Source organism: Drosophila suzukii, chromosome 2R (assembly GCF_043229965.1).
Source record: "Drosophila suzukii chromosome 2R, CBGP_Dsuzu_IsoJpt1.0, whole genome shotgun sequence".
In the NCBI taxonomy this organism is placed as follows: Eukaryota; Metazoa; Arthropoda; class Insecta; order Diptera; family Drosophilidae; genus Drosophila; species Drosophila suzukii.
In genome coordinates this window covers 2,661,982-2,681,853 of record NC_092081.1, presented here as the reverse complement: position 1 = coordinate 2,681,853, position 19,872 = coordinate 2,661,982, and the positions used below count along the sequence as shown (strand labels likewise).

At 44.6% G+C, this 19,872-nt stretch overlaps 3 protein-coding genes across 3 annotated transcripts in view; 2 read left to right on the top strand and 1 right to left on the bottom strand.

The window, feature by feature from the left end:
* Positions 1-19,872, top strand: part of tei (irregular chiasm C-roughest protein teiresias) — a 123,016-nt gene that overhangs the window by 29,244 nt on the left and 73,900 nt on the right. Inside the window, exon 2 of the mRNA XM_017087841.4 lies at positions 4,290-4,458. Within this exon, the coding sequence (XP_016943330.3) occupies positions 4,401-4,458 (58 nt within the window). The 5' untranslated portion in view covers positions 4,290-4,400. The remainder of the gene's footprint in view (positions 1-4,289; positions 4,459-19,872) is intronic.
* Positions 11,461-13,697, bottom strand: LOC108019825 (axoneme-associated protein mst101(2)). The gene has a single exon (XM_017087842.4). It carries the CDS (start codon positions 13,591-13,593, stop codon positions 11,599-11,601), a length of 1,995 nt encoding a protein of 664 aa, XP_016943331.3. The 5' UTR covers positions 13,594-13,697; the 3' UTR covers positions 11,461-11,598.
* LOC108019823 (axoneme-associated protein mst101(2)) lies at positions 16,215-19,618 on the top strand. Its single transcript, XM_017087840.4, has one exon. The coding sequence runs from the start codon at positions 16,358-16,360 to the stop codon at positions 18,899-18,901; it is 2,544 nt and encodes an 847-aa protein (XP_016943329.3). The 5' UTR covers positions 16,215-16,357; the 3' UTR covers positions 18,902-19,618.

Below are 19,872 nucleotides of genomic sequence, written 5' to 3'. Positions count from 1 at the left end.
AGAGCTTATCTTGCTTATATAATTATATAAAAGTGTTATTTTAAGGATTAAACCCTTTAAAGGATTTCAAATTAATAATAATGTTAAAATTAAGTCTAACAATATTCGAATATGCAAAATAAATTCTGTCATTTACTTTTACCAATTTAAAATTCTCGTCTTCAAATTTAAGCAAAGAAGTATGTTTCGTAAATTCCTTGGGTTGCAAGAGTTAAATGCAAAATTTTTCTGTAAATATTTATCGAGAATTTGCAGAAGATGCACTTTAAACGATTTAAAGTTGAATACCGTCTCGGTAATTCGTCGATTCCCTTTGAACTTTCACATTTCCCTCGTATTTTATTTCCTGGGAAACTTGTCTGCAACTAGTTGTTGACTTCAATTTACCCGCTTGATTGTTTTTTGACGCTTCTTTGGCTTCCGTCTGCGGCCTCGGCCATATGCCATCACCCGAATGGGGCTTCCATGCCACTCCGCCGTAATCGAATGGCATTTTTCGAGACTGGTCTCCAGTGCCCAGGTAACCCACATGGCAACACGCCAGCTGCCTGCTGCCATGGCCATTGTCTTGAGTTGGCCTGTCTGCCCTGTTTTGACTTGGCATTCATCCGCCTTTGTTACGGCCCAATCGGAAGTGAAATTAAAGAGGGTCCCAGTTTGTGTACGTTTCTACGCCCTAATCCCATTAATTACAAATCCCTCTTCAAGAGGAGGCAGCCTTTAAGCCGCTTGGCATTATCAATCAATTGCAGGACTATCTTATCGACCTCACATGTGGAATGTTCTAAAATTCGATTAAAATTCAGGAAACCTATAAAAGCCAACGAAACAGCAACAACGAAACTCGCATCATTAATTTTTGCAGAGGGAATTTATCGGCTAGGATTATGAATGTTGAAAAACAGACAGAGGAGGGAAAGGGGAGGGCCGGGAAAACCCATTTCTAACTTTCTTTTCCTTTTTGAGAGGGGCTCGTTTTTCGCCTACCAATCATTATTCAATATGTTGACTTTTGTGCTTTCCACATTTGTTTCGCTCCAAGCCACATAAGTCATGTTGTCGGTGGAAAGGCGGAAAATGGGGAAAACGGGAAAATGGGGAAGGGCATGCAAAAGACAAAGAAAAATTTTGTACAAGTGGTTCGAAGGGGCGCAGCGCGTCGATGTGGAAATTGTGATAGTGAAAGGAGGATGGGGCAGTCCTCCCCTTTCGCCCGAACAATGAACTGTGCGGCAACACTGTCGAAGTTGTTTAACTTTGCATTTGTCCGGGCTGTCCTGGCTGCTGCTCCTTTTCGTCCTTCGTCCTTCGACCCCCCGCTTCCCCCTCCCAACACCCCGAGCAGCAGCTTAGTGTAGCCTTTGATTAAGGCCACCTACAAGTGTCAGCTGGGCGAGTGAAAAGGATCCAGGTGTCGATTCTCAGGTGGGAAATCACAGAGCTTTAACTGGCAATTTAAAGTTTGTTTGCCGAGGCCTTTAAAGGTTTTTTCAACGGCTCAAATATAAATCACGTAAATCGGAATAATCTGCAATAATGGAATGCATTAGATTCATTTTGTGTTTGTCCAGCGCAAATGCAATTAAAAGTTTCGAAATTAAAAGCAAATACAAGGACCGAAAAATTTAATTACGCGTATTAATTCAGCCGTGGCGGAATGAAAAATTAAGACTATTCTCCCGCCGCTCCGTATATCCCTGTTTATTTTCAGCTCTTCCCACTGGCAATTCATCTGCCATCAATAAAGCCACCGCAGATGGATGGCGGTGCCGCAGTTTTATTGTTTTTCACCCCGTCAATTATTGGGAAACTTGTCAATGGAATGATTTTCCAAGGCGCGCTCGGAAATAAAAATTGAAGCTGCAAATGAACTTGCCATCGAATGGAGCGGGTTTGGTTTTGTAAATTTAATTTGCGTTTGCCCCACTGGTTTGGCCCGGCACTCGCCTCTATTGCCTGATGTTTTGCGGCTAACCAAAAATGTTCGTCTGCAACACATTTGCAGTTCTGCATCCACAGCTCGACGAAATGATTTCGTCCGAATTTCCCCGTAGTCCCTCCGTCCACCAATTTCCCGGGATCGTTTGCATTGTTGCGGTAAATTGGTAAAATTTACATACCATTGGCTTTTATTGTTTATGTATCGCTGCCATCATCATGAGCTTGCTGATGATGACTTTAAAATTGCGGCGGTTGAAATGTCGGTTGCCGAGACATCCTTACTTTCAGTTTTGCTTTCGTTTTAATTGGTTTGCTCAGCCCTCAAAATAACACCAATAATTGGCATTTTCTAATTATTCCACAGTTTATCTGTGCTTTTCCACTGCTCGATTATTGATTTGTTCAGTGAGCTGAAAGTAAGTCAATGCATTGCTCATTCATTGGGGCAGAAAAGTGTTATACAAAGTAAAGAAAGTTCTGACAGTTTTTTCATTACTATTGGCTTTACGATTAGTCTTATGCTCGATTACCGACCAAGTTTTAATCAGTTAACTGTAGCCATTTATTATTACTTTCTCATCATTATATTAAAGTAAGGTTATGCGAATTACAATTAAACTTTGGTAAAAAATGGTCGTACTCCGTAATCTATACCAACTTTTCAAGCCGTCAAGCCGATGGGAATTAAAAATGTGCAATACAATATTCGAAAGATACGATTCATTTATGTAGTACATATTGCATACCACACTTGAGAAATTTATATTTTCTTGGTTTTTAAAGATTTACTTTCGCTTTCTCTCCCCATCGCGGGCCATTTTTAAGGCCATAAACCAAATGCCACTCCACATTTTGACCATAAATAAAAGAGCGCACCGGCATTTAAGTATTTCGCTGGGGAAACGTGCGGGAAATGTGGAGAACTAGTGGCTGCTCCCTCTCGACAGCACCTGCCCTTAATGGATTTGCCACCATATGCCTGATTTATGCGACAAAGAAAAGTCGAGGGACTTGCAATGCATCTGCCATTGTCCGATAAGTTGGCCCCCAGCCGCCTTTGGCCAACCTTGAAGCTCCTGTTAACATACAATGGTCGTGTAATAGTTTGTCACTGGGTTTCGTTGTTGGCCTGGCATAATGACAGCTGTGCGACATGTCATGGGATATCATGGGATATCAGGACACCAGGACACCAGCACACGAGGGGTACGGGGGCAGTGGGTGGCCGTATGCAGAGTCACATATTGATGATGTGCGTCAAATGTCGCTGCTGTTGCTGTCAATTTTGTGGGCCACAATGGCGGTGCTCCCTTTTTCCACTCCGCTTGTTTGTCAGTGTTTTCCCCATGGCAGCGGTTGCTTCATTTATGTTGCTCAGGGGTCAACTGTTGTTGTCGCTGCTCTTATTGCTGATTTTACTGGCCATGTTGCCGCTGTTGCTGCTTTTGTTGCAGCTATGCAGCAGCTGATGCCGCTGCTGCTGCTGCTGCTGCAGCTTGTTTGACAAATTGATCGCCTGATATGTTTGCCCAATGCTGTCATTGTTGTGCCGAAGTGGCCGCATAGTTGTTGCACCCACTGTTTGCTGCCGCACAAGCGTACTCGGAGCTGCATTAGTTTACACTACACTGTACACAGTGGTCTCCCCTGTGCATTTTGTACTCGAAATTGCTTTCGATGTAAATCGAAACCTTTGTGTCCGGCAAATACCAAAGCCGAGACACAACTACTCCAAATTGGTAAGCCCTTGTTGGACAACTTTGTAACGGACTTTAGATTGGGCTCAGATTCTCCAGTCCCCGGCTCTGCGCTTCTCCATCCCCTTGCCAGATTCACATATGCATAACCGAGGCCGGCTCGTCACTCGTCAGTTATGAGCGGGGGGTACTGGGAGTCCTGGGCGTCCTGGCAACGTCAATTCGTTAACAGCTCCGTCAGCTTTGCTGCTAATTTTGTTTGCCTTGTGTCGCTACCCAAACCCGGGCACCCAGTCGCAGTCACAGTGCTGGTGGAAAGTATGCGCACGCTTTGTGGAGTCCGAGTGCCACGGCACCCAGTCCCCAGCCCACACCCCTCACTCGCTGTCGTCTCTTTGTTTGCTCTGCACTCCAAACACTGCAGACAAAATGCTGTCGAAAATGTTGCGCCCGATGTCTCTATTCTGTGTCCTCCATCCAGTTAATCCGCCTAACGTTATGCAACAAAGTTTTTGTGGAAAATTAATTAATTTCATGTGCAAACAGTTGTTAGATTTTTCCCTCCCCTGTTTCACCTTTCCCTGCCCTGCTGTTTAATTGGCTTAAAACATTTTTGCTGCTTTCCGTTCTAATTAAATCTCCGTTTTGCAGATTCCTCTACAAATAGTACACATGTGCCAACCTGAAAGCTGAGCGGTTTCGGACGGGAATACGTCGCATAGGAAAATCCATACCAACGAACCCTGGACAAGTGATGAAGTCATGAGACCGACATTCGATCGACGCCTCTGGATATTATTGTTCATTATTTCAGTACAATGTAAGTAGCCAACAGCCGAAAAAACCAAGGCAAATCCCTCCTCACATATGTTTTTTATGCCCTGCAAGAGTGAGTGTGTGTGTGTGCGGGATGTGGAAATGAATGGGCCAAGTGGCCTCAGCAGGCCAAGGAGCTCGTATATTGCCGGGCCAGAGAGAATGGACCACTTTGTATGCCGGCAACGTGTGAAAAATAGTTCACAGATAATCGCAGTCAGGCAGGTCACATTATTTATGCGCCAGCACACCAGCTCAGCCTCGTCCACATCCTCATCCTTGCCACATCCTCGTCCGCATCCTTGGGATCCGCTTCTCATCCCCTTATCAGCTTGATATTCTATGCCACATGCAGCAAACAAAGCCATTTCTTTTATTTGATGTGCGATTTTGGGAGCTAAAATGGAGAAACGAAGCCGAAGAAAGCTGACCCTTGGCGTTTTCTGGTTTCTGGCATCATACAGGCCACCAAAAACAGGTCCTGCATATCAATGGCAACGGTCTGTAAATAAGCGAAGTTCATCCCCCTCTCTCGAGGAATTCCCCTCTGATGCAATGAGTAATATGCCATTGTCAATGTCTATTAGGTCCATGCGGCGTATGAGTAATATGCGACAATGTGATTTATTTTCAGAGGCTCTTACTTATTTTCGGCCCCACAGTATTCTGTTTCATTCCCAAAATCACGCGATTCCTCTCCTATAATGCGCCATATGTGGCTGTCACGTGAGCAATACTATCAGTTAGGAAACAATATGGGGGCTTGTACTGACTAAAACTAGTAAAAGTAGCTAAATACATGTATAATCAATTTAAGTTTTGTTTAATTTCTGAGTTTGTTAGGATTACTTTACTTAAATGACAATCAATTATAATTTAATAATAATAAAGTTTAATTTAATGAGATTATACTGAGAAAAGAAACGTGATGGTGTGGAGCGTTATCAAATAACTTCAGCCATGTGATCGGAATTACGTTTCGGCAAGCGACCTTTAGAACTCTAATCAAATCGGGAGAATATCTTGCTTAAATCCCAAACAAGCTGTCGCATTCGATACCAATTTTATGGAGTATTCCCAACCGCTCACAACTTCATTCACCGTGGGGTCACTTCAAGGTTGCAATCAGCACTGCAAACAGAGAGGAGAACCCGAACTGAAGTGGAAATTCAAGCACTCCCCCGCTGGAAATGTGAAGAAAATGCCCGGCATTTTCCCCGACAGTTCGCACACAGCGAGCGGAAACGGAAATGCGCGTTCAAGAATTTTAATCTGCATGCGCAATTTCGCGTGTGAGCTGTATGCCAAAAATGGCGCGCACATGTCGGCCAACTGGCGACTGGGCCAGCACCACCCCACCACCCCGCCACCACGATCCACTTCCACCACATGCCCCACTGTGGTGCGCCTTGGAATTTCACGCGTTTATTTGCAAAGATTACGAAATGCGACCGGTTGCCGCTAAAGTTTTGTATGCGCTTCCTGCTGCCGGCGCTGCCTTTTCCTTCTTGTCTGGCTGTGTGCGTGGCTTTCCTTCCCGGCTTTCCCCGTCCGCAGCCTTCTGGCCATTTTTTGCCCTGTTTGCTTGTCCGTCCGTCCGCTTCGCTGACTTGTTATGCATGCAAAAGTCTGTGGCAAATACACAGACCCTGGCCACCACCACCCACCGCAGCCCAACGAAGCCCAACCGCCGGCAGTCCTCGGCAGATGGGAGTGACATGCAAAATATTTTTGCATAAAAATGTTTGCCCAGCAACACGGATCGGAGTCCTTGCCGCATCCTGGCAGCTGCATCTTACCCTTGCTTTGATGTGTGCCGGGGAGAAATGTTAAATTTTAAAGCATTTCAATTTCGCATTTTTGACACACGCAAGTTGAGCATGTAATTTTGCGAGATATAGTACACTCGCCTCCGGTTTTGGCATTTTACCTTGGATGCCCATGCCTTGAACGCCCTCCCCGGGGACTTAATGTCCGGCATTCTATCTGATGTATTTAAGCGTACTGCGTTTGCTACGTGCTGGCCATGCTAAGAGGGCCCTCGACTCCTTTTTCCTCTGCAAACACGAGGCGACAGCAGCGACGGAGCATATTTCATATTTAATAAAGTGGGTCGCATTTTATTGAGGGGGCGCTGATAAAATCAGATGATGATCTGCCACATTCCGTGGATTATTGACCTGTTTCATCAGCTCTTGTAGGTTATTATTTGTGTCCCATGTTGTTTCATGGAATTTTTTATCGCAATATTAAGTCGGGTGCTCGGGAGCAGATTGTGCTATGCAGGCGCTTAAATTTTTACCATCAGGAGCATTTCTGTAAACCAAATGCCATCATTAAATGAAATCTGCTGGCCACACTACATTGTTTCTAGAGGGGATGAACATCAACATCAACCACAAAATTAAAGTGAATTTTTAATACCATTTTTGTTAAAGTTTTGGAGTACATCAAAGCGCGGCGCTCGGCTCAATGAAATTAGGGACAAAAGGAATATATTAGTATGATTAACAAGCTTCTCCCTTATTAAATATACCCCATAAAGTAGCCCAAATTTAGTGAGAACTTATCCGTGGAGCCGCCGGTTTTCCAAGAGCACCGACCGCAAGCAATATTTCTTGGCCCACAAAAACGGGCAAGACAAGAGGGGCTCTCGAAACTGCGGCCCTGATGATGTCGATGGGTGTGGTGCGGGAAGCTGCCAAGTCGGCGACTTAGTTAGCCACTTTTCTTTCATAGAAAATGCGCCTTTTGTGCCTCAAGTGGGCACCCCAGCCAAGCCCACGACTTTTGTCTACTCGCTAACCAACTCCAGCGATGCCGCCCTGCCGATCCCCTGGCGATCCGATGGAAAGAAAAATAGAGCTGGCGCAAGTTTATTTTAAAACTCGACTTTTGTACGCTCAAGTTTACTTTTGTGGCGAATTACTTTTCGGTTATTTTTGTGGCCCAGTCATCGCCTGTTCTCCCCGGCCGGCGAGTATCTCTTAGCTGATTGTCTTGTTGCTCGGGTGTCGATGCACAAGCTGCAGTGGTTCAGTGGGTGGCTGTGGTTTTGGATGGCCTTGGTGGTGGGTGGGTGGGGGCTATTGTGTGCGCCAGTTGAAGTCAGCAGAAGACTGCCTGCGCAGAATGCAATTATTAAAAGTTTTTCAAGTTGTCCGCTCCTCATACATTTATTCCTCCTTTTCGCCGCCGCTTTTGTCGAGCTCTGAAATTATAGCCGGCGCCATTTTGCTGTCCACAGTTCTCGTCTTAACCTTCTACGCTGTCATTTTTTGCTGTTTAACATGGCATAGCAAATGTAGTCCATTGAAAAGTTTCGCGTAAAGTTTGCTTCGAAGTTTTCGTTAAAGACGTGAGTGAAAAAATGTTGCGAGCGGCTCTTAAAGCCATGTTGTTTTAGCCGGAAATGGGCACGGATCGCGGAACGAGAGGCCAAAAATGCCAGCGAAGCGGAAACACAGCTAACAATAAGAGCCGCAAAGGGCAGAAAACGCGAACTTCCGTTTAAAATTTCCTAACATTTCAAGCTCACCCCTTGACCCCGGGGGTATGCCCCCCGAAAACCCCCAAAATACACCACCGTGTGGTCAACACGTAACAGACGCTCCTGGGCTTCCTCTTCCTGTCCAGACCAACCGACCAAAATTGGCCGCACACTAAATTGCACACCTGAGAATTAATGCGCCGGCCACTCGAAAGGCGTTTTCCGAAGCCCGAGCGGCGGGAAAATGGTAGATGGTGAATGGTGAATGGTAAATGGTAAATGGAAAGTGGAAAATGGGAGCAGCAGCCGGCCAACAAAAGGTGTGAAGGCCGAAAGCGATGCAACCTGCAGTCGCAGACAAATGCAAAGTCAAATGCTCTTTGCAGACAGACGGGAAGCCCGTCTAAAGTTGTTGCCGGTTGTTGGCAAACGCCTGCGGGCCTTGTCTTCTTTTGGCCAAAATCGGACAGTGGGAGCACAAAGTTTGGGTACCACTCAGGGTAGGTTAGAAACTGAGCTTGAAGAGTACACGAATTGAGAGATGAAGTACACAGAAACAATGTAATATTTTATTGGAGGTTATATTACGGGTAAAAGTCTCGCCCTCTTATTAATGAAAAGTAGAATAAAATATAAAAATATCAATTCGACACGCACCATATAAATAAAGACTGAACAAACCAATTAACGCAGAGCCCAAATGGAAGGGCCAATATTTCCGTGAAGTTATCATCCCAACGTATCTCACAGAAATGAAATATATATCATCGGCCGTAAGCCCTGGATGTGGGCAGACTTTATTGACCAACTGTATAATGTGCAATTCCCTCTGCTTTTCGACTTCTTTCCTTTTCCGAGGCTCAGACAAAGTTGCCGTCCCATCCGCTCGGCTTTTCCTTCGCTCGCCCTTTGCTGGTAAAAGCAAGTGAAAATAAATTAAGTGGAAGTAAGTCGTAACGAAGTGATACATAATTCTTTGTACTTTTCTTTTTTTGGCTGGTCGAGGTCCTCCGACCCTGGCTCCCTTTTGGCGCCGTTTTCTTTGTGTGCTTTAACAATTGAGTGCAAGTTTGGCGAACGAAGCCAAATCGAAGCGCTTTAAGCCGGGTATTTTCCAAGGTCCACAGCATCAACGATGTTAATTAGCAGCACTATTAGCTGTAGTGAAATTCCTAAAGAGCGCAGCAAGTCGGGGAAAGTCGGTCGAGTTTTCTCCCGCCGAGCTGTAACCTAATATACCGTAATTCGGCTTTAATGACCCAGCCGAGAAGCCCGAAGAGGTCTTCACTTGGCGTCTAAATAGCCCAAATAACTTAATATCAACCTGAAACGCTGTGATTGAGAGGTGGCGCCCAGCGAATTTCGGGCTACCTTTTCCACCTTATTGCTACTTAACTAAGCCAACGATATCATTTTATTACATGGCTTTTGGCCAGGACTGCCGACTTGCCGAGCCGGCGCTTTCACTTTCCCCGGAGCGTGGCTTCAGCAGGACAGCCTCTCACCTTTCAGGCGCCCGATCCCAGCCCCCCTCCCGGAGGCCATTAACGTGTTTCGTTTCATTTAACTTTTACGCTCTGCCACCCCCCGGAGTCCCCGCCCAGAAGTCCTGCTATTTAGCACAGGTCCAGGGCTTCCCGAGCGCCCCGACCTCCGAGTTTTCGTCCCGGGAAACGAAACTTTTACCTGCTATCCGCTTGACCCACCGAGACCACCCAGCTGTGGGTGTGGGAGTGTAGCGTTAGATGTGACCTTCGGCGCTGACAGCAGCCGTCATTAACCTTTCATGACGAGGGAGCCTTAGCAGGAGCAGGAGCGGGCGCAGGAGCTGGAGAGCCCGGAGAACAATCAAGCGGAACAGGTGGAACCCCCACGGAAGTTGACAACAACGGGAGCGGCAAAATCGGAGGCAACAACCAAAGTGAAACCGAAACTTTGTCGAGTGTTTTTGAGACAATGTTGTGTGCTATGGAGTGTTTGATGTTGTATGTCCCATGTAGTCCCGTTGAACTTTGACTGTTGCGGGCTGTGTTTTTGGGTCACCTTGCAGCGAAGTAATTTAGCTTTAATGCGTCTGGCGATGTGACAGTTTCTCCCCGGGTCCTGACCCACTTTTGCCTGGCACTTTTGTTTAACTAACCGCATGCCACGCCCACGCCGCCGCAGCTGCATATAATTTGGCAACCGCAGTTTCTGGTGCCTGCTTTGCATTTGGCATTTGGTGGGTGAAATGTGTGTGCCAAACGAATTTGGGTTGTCGCAAATAGCCAAATTGGGGACACGGAAAAGTGCAGCCCAGTAGCCAGGCCAAAGCAAATAGATGGACTTAAATATGGTACATGTAAGCTCCAAGGTCGCAAATGCATTTATAGCAGATATGGCAGAAGGGCTAAATATGCTGCCGGCATTAAAAGGCATCCGGCTACACTGAAGGAAAATGGCTGCCAGGGGTAGGAAGGTAGTATATTTATCTAAACATGGGAAATACAATCACAATGATCTTTGCTCTATAACTCATAGGTCAAATAAGTATTTCCACATTTTCCGAAAAACAATGCGTCTACTTCTAAAGCGGTTCAATTAGCATAATGGATTTGGCTGCCAGCAAAAAGAAGCTCAGAACATAGTTATCCCTTACCCTCACCTAAACTCGCAGTGCAATGCCCTGGCAACCCCAAGGCCGCACGGACTGCTCTCAGCACGGCACTCGGATGCATTCCTTACGGAAAATCAATAACCATTGCATAGTGCCACGTGTGAAAGGACCCCAACCCAGAACGCCTTTCAGTCGGGCTGGGACAACTGTCGCTACATAATCATAATCGCAACCATGATGAAGCAGCGTCGGTGACGACAACTACGACAATGTCGACTGACTGCCCCGAGTGTTTTATCCTTGACAAATCCCTGTGCAACAATCAGCAGCAACAGCAACACACCAGCGCCGCAAAAAGAACCTTGTGGAAATGTTACAAGCGCAGTGGAGGTGGGGAGCACAAAAGTTGACAATGGCAAATGCGCAGCAAAACGTCTAAATGAGGCCGAGGCTGGGAGGAGACCCGACTCGCCGTCTGAACGAGTAAACTCCACTCGTTAAGCTCCCAGCTCCCATTTCGCCACCTTGCATCCTCACCACCTTGCCGGCTGGTAGCCGCAAATCGGGGCTTGAAGACGATCTTCCCTGCCCTAGCCACCAGGGCCTTGGCATGATGGATGACAATAAACAAGACAAGCGGGCACGATTGTTTGCCGGCCTCCCCAGCCCACCCTTCATCATCATTGTCCCTCACCAAGTCTGTACTTAGCGGGTCTGTTGGCATTTCCCCGACCAAACAATAGTGGTTTATCCGGCTGGCGATGAAGCCAGTCTGAAATGGCTTTAATGCTTTAGTGTTGAGTCCATCTCAAACCAGAAAGACTAACATTAATCAGTCAACACGGTTCTTTGTAGAGCTACTGATCTAGATTTGGAAGCAACAGGCCTTGGATCATCGTCTCCCTTTAAGTTTTGTCGGATTGTAGTATTACATTTTATTAATGCTAGACAATTTAGTAATAAAAGATAATACTGCCATCAACTCATCTTTATCCTGGGACTCCATCTCCCACGTCTCCGTAAGCTTTGTTTTCGGACTGTTTTCCGGAGGTCTCCAACTATTTGTCTTTTTTGTCCTTACATTCCACTTCCTTTACCTTTTTTGAGATCTCATTACATTTTTTTTTGAACTCAGCTAGTTCACAATCTTTCTTTTTCTCGGCTTCTTCAGATTGTTTCTTTTTCTCGGCCTCACATTTCTTTTTCTGCTTGGCTTCCTCGCATTTCTTTTTAAGCGCGGCTTCTTCACTTTTTTTCTTTGTCTCGGCTTCCTCACTTTTTTTCCTTTTTTCTTGCTCACATTTTTTTAAAGCTGCAGCCTCTGGAGAATTCTTCTTAGGATCACCCTTTTCGCACTTTTTCTTGTTTTCTTCTTCCTCACATTTCTTTTTAGCCGCTGCTTCCTCACACTTTTTCTTTGCTGCTTCTTCCTCACACTTTTTCTTTGCTGCTGCTTCTTCACACTTCTTCTTGGCTGCTTCTTCTTCACATTTCTTCTTGGCCGCTGCTTCATCGCATTTTTTCTTACGCTCGGCTTCATCGCATTTCTTTTCAGCTGCAGCTTCTCCACATTTCTTTTTTGCCGCCGCCTCATCGCATTTGTTCTTTGACGCAGCATCTTTACATTTATTCTTTGCCGCATCTTTTGTGCATTTGCTATTTGGCGCCGCTTCCTTACATTTCTTCTTAGCTGCTGCTTCCTTGCATTTCTTCTTAGCCGCTGCTTCTTCGCATTTCTTTTTTGCCGCGGCTTCTTCGCATTTCTTTTTTGCTGCAGCCTCTTCGCATTTCTTCTTTGCCGCTGCTTCCTCGCACTTTTTCTTCGCCGCTGCTTCCTCGCATTTCTTTTTACGCTCGGCTTCCTCGCATTTCTTTTTCGCCGCTAGTTCTTCACAATTTTTCTTAATCGCAGCTTCTTCACATTTTTTACTAAGCTCGGCTTCTTCCTTTTTTTTACGCTCGGCCTCTTCACGCTGCTTTTGGCACTTGGCTTTTATTTCCTGGAGAACGCGCTTTAGTTCGTTTTCTTCTTTGGCCTTTTTCTTGTCAGCCTTATTCAACGAGCTATATTCGTCTTCCTCGTTAGGTTTACTACAGTCTAGTGGCTTACCCTCTTTTTTCTCCTTTTCCCTCCTCGCAGCTTCTTCGGCAGCAATCTCCTCGGCGTACTTTTTCTGACATACCATTTTCTGGGCGTGAACTGCACAGGCTTTCTTTATTCCAGATAACATGCACTTCACGAGGGAATCTACGGTTTTAGAATCTCCATTAGGCTTTGAGGTTCTCAGTTCCTCGCAGAGTGCCTTGTACTGCTTTCGCTCACAGTCTTTCTTCTCGGCGGCTAGCATGCAACTGTGCTTTAACTCATCAACGGCTTCGTCTAGACTTTTCACATCAGATTCCGTTTCCACAGGGTCTTTGGCTTCAGACACCTTATTCTTCTGTTCTAGTAAATGCTTTCGCTTCCTGGATATCCTTGAACATTTCGGGGGTTCTGGTTTTGGTAAGGGCTCTAAAGCGCAGTTCTCATCTTCCATCTTTTTGCAATAGCACTCTTCCTCATCGACCTTTTTGGAAAACGATCGTTGATGGCTGAGATGCAAGGGATCCGAAGGTGTGCCCGGGGCAGGAACATTCAGTTGGGAAAGGTACAGAAGACAGCCATTGACTTTGTCCCAGGACAAAGAGATCTTGACTCTACGCCTTCCCCTTATAAATACTGCTTTTGAGTAAGATGCATCCTCAGTTCCTGACAGGACTTTTTTTCTCTGATGCATCCTATGCTGGGTATTAGTTTGTTGGGATGTATCCACTTCCGCCGACCGATCACCTGCTTTGAAGATGTTACATGTCTTACTACTGCAATTTAATTTTAGTGGCTTATTTTTCGAATCAAAACCATCGTGTTCTTTGTTGCTAAATACTCGTGGCTGTCCTAGGTAAACGGATACGGAATGCAAATTGGTGTGGGACTTCAAAAACAATCGGTTCCATCGGGGCTGCTTTAGCTGGTAAACGAGAGATCGTGAGAGATGACGCCCCATCGACGCCATAACCTAAGACCAAATATTAAGAATTTAGAACGAACAATTTCGAAGACTTTAGGCTAAGGAGTTGGGTCCAAACTGAAAAGAGGAGGGTTTTTACATATTTACCGGAGACTACTTGAGTAATTTTTGAAGGAGCTTACTTACAGCAAGGTTAATTAAAACCGTTGCTTAATAATTGAAGCCAGGTGAGCCCATGCGTTGTGTCAATATTAGTGCGTTGTAACCCTTAAGCGGACCCAAGTTTCCTGGCCCACTTTCTCGCGAAAGTAGGCTGCGATTTTGATTCTCTCGGGGTGCTTCCCACCTGCCTGCTGGCCGACATAATAAAGCAATTAAAGTTTTACACTCCGCAGACCCATTTCACATGTTTGCCGCTCACATCAACAATGAAATGAGCATTTCCCCAGTACACATGTGCGCAATTAAAATGTAAACGTGTCAAACACATGGCAGACTGCTCGGGCAGAGCTTTCGCTTAAAAATTAACAGCTACAGTGCCGAACAAGTTGCAGAAATTAATGACAACATAAAGGAATTTAAATACGCAATGAGCCCGGTGGGCGGTCGGGTTGGGAGCACTCGTAATTGCGGTGCAAGTTCGCAGTGGCAGTGTGTGCGGCGGAAAGTTAAAGCACACTTATGTGCGACAGTGTTGCCAAGGCGGGCGACTCAAACTCACCTGTCTGCTGTTGTCTGCTTGGCGGCGCATGAAGTGAAAATTAATTTCTAAATGCGGGAAATTAACAAATTACAAACAACGCAATGAGGGGTGGCGTGATGGGCTGGCAGGCGGCGGAAGTAGACATGCCATAACTCACCGCACAGCCCCCCCACCCACATGGAGGCTTCGGAAGAGATGCAAAGTTCGCGGAGCAACTTCCTTATAGAGGGGGTCTGCGAGGCGGCGGCTCCTGCAAGGTGTTGAAGCACAGGTGAGGCACATTGTCTTGCCCTCGCCTGGGGCCCCGCCCACACCTCAACCACCCCGCATACTTCTGGCCGCACTCAACTCACAAACGCTGACAGGTGACAGGTTTGCTAATTTGAAGCAGTCCCCGAAAATGAAGTTAGCGTCTGTCAGCGTCTTCCCCGGCGTGATAACGGCCTTCCCAGCCCCAAAGGCCCTCCCCCAACAACCCCTTCGAATTCACACCTTTGGCAGCCACAGACGCGCTGCGGTCGCGCTTTTAACATTTAATTAAGTTGTGCTCGATTTTATGTTCGACAAAAGTGTTTGTCTGCCGCTGGCTCTCTCGAAGGGATGTGTGTGACTATGTCGTGGTTGCGGCTCCGCTGCGTTGTTGTCATTTCTGAGGTTTGTGCAAAGATTGGAAAACTGTTGATGGCGCCAAGGCGAGCTGTTTAATTCCACCCCTTCTACCTTCCTGAGTGGTGCCCCCGCTGCAGTACCACTCAGGAACCGAAACCACGCAAGTTTACATTTAGTAACTAACTGCTGTAAGTATTCAATCAATGCTTTAAGTGAATAAGCGATATTGGAAAAGAGCGGAACATAATAACTTCAAAGTCCGATTTCAATCGGAATTTTAATGATATGTTTGGCTCACCCCTTGAAAGCCGTTTCCCGAATTCTTAAGAATGTTAACTCTACCCTGCAATGTTTAGAAATATATATTAGATATATCTCTAGTTCCTATTGAGTATGTTTCAAATCTACTGTCATATGACATTAATAGTTAAGATATACTTTTATACTTTCTGCCAGGGACCGTTAGTAATAATTATTAATTTTTTTTAGATACAAGCGGAGCAGTTTAAAAAAAAAACAACTTATACCAGGACATTTCTTAGGCATCATATTTTCAATATCTGGTATAATTTTTTTTTTTCAATTTTTATTTAAAACTTGAAGGATAATCGTTACCTAATCTCATCAATATTTCTCAAGGAATAAGTTGTATTTTTCCATCAGAAAATAAAAATCAACAAGGAAGAACGCTATAGTCGGGTACCTCGACTATCAGATACCCATTACTCAGCTAAAGGGACCAAAGGGAAATGGAATGCTGAAACAAACTTGTGCTGCGCAGGAAGCTTAGGAATCTGCTTGCTAAATCCCAATAATCTAGCTCTTATAGTTTTCGAGATCTCTGCGTTCATACAGACAGACGAACCTGGCTAGATCGTCTCGGCTAGTGATCCTGATTAAAAATATATATACTTTATGGGGTCGGAAACGCTTCCTTCCGCCTGTTACATACTTTCCTTTTACTAACGGGTATAAAAAGTAAGCTATATTTGTCAAGCGGCAAATAAAACTCAAAGTATACTAATAATTTCTGGAGCTGAAAATTAAACTCAACATATAATCACTATTTTTTGATATTTATTAAAACTAAAAAAAATAACCATTATTTTTGGATTAATAAACAAACCTAACAAAATAATCATTATAAAATATTTTTTTTGAAATAACTTATAATCATTACAGTCCCTGCTTTCTTCCATAGACAGAAAAGCTTTTGTAAAAGGTTCAGGCAGATTGCTTTGGTACTAAGAGACGGACATGCTGTGCAAGAATTATCTGACAGAATATTCTGAAGTTGTAATACACTTATAAAGAGTCATTAACAGTTTTACTTTTTATTTTTTAAATATCAGAGTATTCGTTCCGATTTATGTAGTCTTATACACATTAGGTTTTATTTTCGAACCCGGGGTCAAAATTACATTTTATAAATTACGACAATCAAAATTTTAATTTTTTAAATTGAGGTTCGTGGGGGCTGAATCTCGGGTTTTAACCATGTGCTCGCGGTTTTCCGGCTGCCTCCTAACCCGTTTGTCCGCTCCCCAGACACGTGGAACCATGGGCATGGTGTTCAAGTGGCAGCTGCGTAACTACTGCGATCCACCTCTCATGGATTGCGAGGCTTACAAGGCTTTTAAGGAGCAAAAAGCCCTTGCAATGAAAAAGAAGAGGATGGCGGACAAGAAGGCGGCGGCCAAGAAGGACGCGGACCGCCTTAAAAGCCAGTTGAAAAAGTGCATCGAGCTCAAGACGAAGGCGCTGAAGGCGAAAGTGGAGTGCATGACGGAGGAAGAGCAGAAGGCCATGGGGGAGATGATGGACTGCGTGATGGCGGGTGTCAAGAGAGTCTGCCTGAAGTCAGTTATGCAGAAATACTGCAAGGAGCAGGAGCTGAAGCTCCGCTACGAGCGACTGATAAGGGAGAAGAAGATCAAGGAGCTGATGAAGCAGTGTTCTGCCACCCAAGAGGAAGGCTCTGCGAAAGACGGCAAGGATTCCAAGGAGAAGCCGCCCGTTAAGGCGGAGGAGAAGAAAGAAATAAACAAAAAGTCAGAAACGCTTGAGAAATGTATAGAAGAAACCACCAAACTCTTAGAAGACGAGTTGGAGAAGCCAAATCAAAAGCAGAAGGAAAAATCGGCGGCCAAAAATCAAGGGAACGAAAAGGACAGATCTAACGATAAGTCCAAGGGAAAAGTTCATAAACCCACAAAGAAAGCCAAAGATGACGCTAAAAATAAGCTCAGTGTAAAAGTTATCAAAAAATCATCCAAAATGAAAGACCATTCCAAAACAAAACTTAAGAATCAGAAGAATCCCAAATTAGATAGTTGTAAGGAAGAGGACAAAAAAGCAACCAAAAAGAAAGATAGTTCCAAAGTTAAAAATCAGGAACAGAAGGATCCCGTAATAGATAACTGTAAGGAAGATCGTCCTCAAAAGATCGAATCTGCAAGTAATGATTTCAAACAAGAGAAGAAAAAAATAAAGGACAAGAAGAACGAAAAGAAGACGGAAAAAGTGGAAGAGCAGGTTTCCGCGGTTAAAAACAAAGAATATAAAAAAGGAGAGGACAAAACCAAGAAAGCAAAAAATGACAAAAGTAAGGAAGAGAAACCAGAACAATATAACAGTCAGAAAAGCAAAGGTGATACCAAAGTTTCCGAGCCAAAAAATAAACACTCCAAAAAAGAAGATACGAAAGATAATAGTGAAGAACCACAAGAGCCTAAAAATAAGCAATCCAAAAATGCTGATTCGAACGCTAAGAGTGAGAAAGGGGAGAAGAAAGAAGAACCTCAAGAGCAGGAGGTATGTCCAGAGGAGCCCAAAAAGAAAACTGAATGTCTTAAGGAAGAAAGGAAACCCGGGACTAAATCTCCGTTTGAGCAAAAGATGGAAGAATGCATGAAGGAAGAATTGGAAGATGTGCGCCAGGCCCAGAAGCACTTAAGCCCCGAGGATAAGAAAAATGTGGCGGCCTCAGAAGACTGTCTTAAGGCGCAAGTCAAGCAGAGGTGCCGCATGATCGTTATCAAGCAAATGTGCGCAGAATCCTGGGGAGAGCCAAAGAAAGCGAGTAAGTGTGAGGAACAGAAAGAAGGAGCAGAGAGCACGAAATCAAAGGACTCTGTGAACGACAAGACCCAAAAGTGTGTGCATAAAAAATGGAAGGACATTTGTCCATTTATTCAAGATCTTACTGAAAAAAACGACGTCGATTTTAGCAAAGCTTCTGAGGAAGTAAAGGAAATGATGGTGAAGTCTTGCCAAGAGGAAGAAAAAAGTAAGGAGTCCGAAATCAAGGAACTGGAAGCGGATATCGAGAAATGTGCCTTCCTAAAAAAATGTGCAGATGCAAAGCTCAAAAGAAAATGCGATGAAATAGAGAAGAAGAAAAAGTGCAAAGAGGAGGCTCAAAAATTAAAATGTGAAAAGCAAGCTTTAAATAAATTATGCAAAGAACTAGACAAAACAAAGGACCATATAAAGAAAAAGGATGTAACGCTAAAGTCCGAGTGCAAGGACTCAAAAAAAGAGTGTGATGACGAAGTTAAGAGGAAGTGCATTGAAAAAGCTCAAAAGAAATTATGCGAGGTGAGGAGAAAACGGGCAGAGCAAATGCAAAGTGAAGAGGATGGTCAAAATAACGAATGCAAAGAGTTGGCACTAAAGAAAAAATGCGAAGAAGAAAAGGTAAAGAGGAAATGCGAGGAGAATGAGATAAAGACGAAATGTGAAAAAGAGCTTACAGAGAAAAAGTGCGAAGAAGAGGCTAAAAAGAAAAAATGCGATTGTCTAATTAGGGAAATCGAAAAGCTGAAGAATGAAGAGCAACAACTAATGCTTGCGTTAAAAGAGCTGGAGAAAAAAGAGGAAGACAGGAAGAAACAAGAGGAGGAAGAGCAAAAGAAAAAATGTGAAGAGGATAAAGTCTTGAAAGAATGTGAACAATTTGAAAAAAAGGAAAAAGACAAAAACCAAAATGAAAAGGAAAAGAAGAAGGCAGTCACGCCAAAGAGTGATTCAAAAAAATAAAATCTTAGAATCTTCGTAAGGAAGAGATTCAAAAGAATATAATTCGCATTTAAGGCAATTTGGCCTTTTTGGCAGTTTACGAAGGCTGCGGTTTCAGGAAGACCAGAGAATCAAGAACGGGCAAGATGACACACAGGCTTAGAGGACGACGGCGTTCGCAAGGCCGGTAGTCCTCCAGTTGATTCCGCTTCAAGGTTTGAGGAGCAGGTGAAAGGTGACCCGTGTCATCGACTTCAGCAACTGGGCGATCGTTCTTGCGACCGCCACCGTGGTCTTGGCCAAATAAGACGACAACAATGGAACGCATGCGGTGTCGTTAAAGGCCTGTGGTATAGAAGGTCTTCGTGAGACCGTCCAGTCTTGGTGGGTGCCCAGGCCATCATCATCATTGCCCGTCTGGCCCTCGGTTATCGGTTAATTCCATGCTGTCATGAGTAACCTCCACTTTGCTGAGTTGTATTATAAAATCTTTCCGACGCCCCCACGTAAACTTGGCCTTTGTTCTTTTAAGCGACCATTTAAACCGTTGCTTAGCATCCGCAGCGCTCGGGATCCGTTTGCTTCACAGGGGTATTATTTCGTCGATGAAAATTCTGCTGATCTGTCCTTGGTCTAGTTTTTTCAAAAGCAACGATTCACGCAAATCTTACAGTCTGCGACCGTCGCTTACCAGTTCAATTCTCCGATGACAAGAGACATTCTCACCAGTGACCTTAGCGATCTGAGTTTATCGTGTTATTTCCAAAGAGGTTTTCTAGACGGTCTGCATCGTTAACGGTAATTTATCCTCTTTACGACAAGAATATGGGGGAAGGCAAAGGATTTTCTGACTTGATGTATGCCAAAAAGCTAAGTGGGTAGTGGGTGTTGACGAATCACCATGAATAAATGTTGAGTGGAATGAAACCATTTGTACTGGGTAAGGTCCAGACGAGTCTTGCCGCCAACTCATGTTTAAGGGACAACGAAGG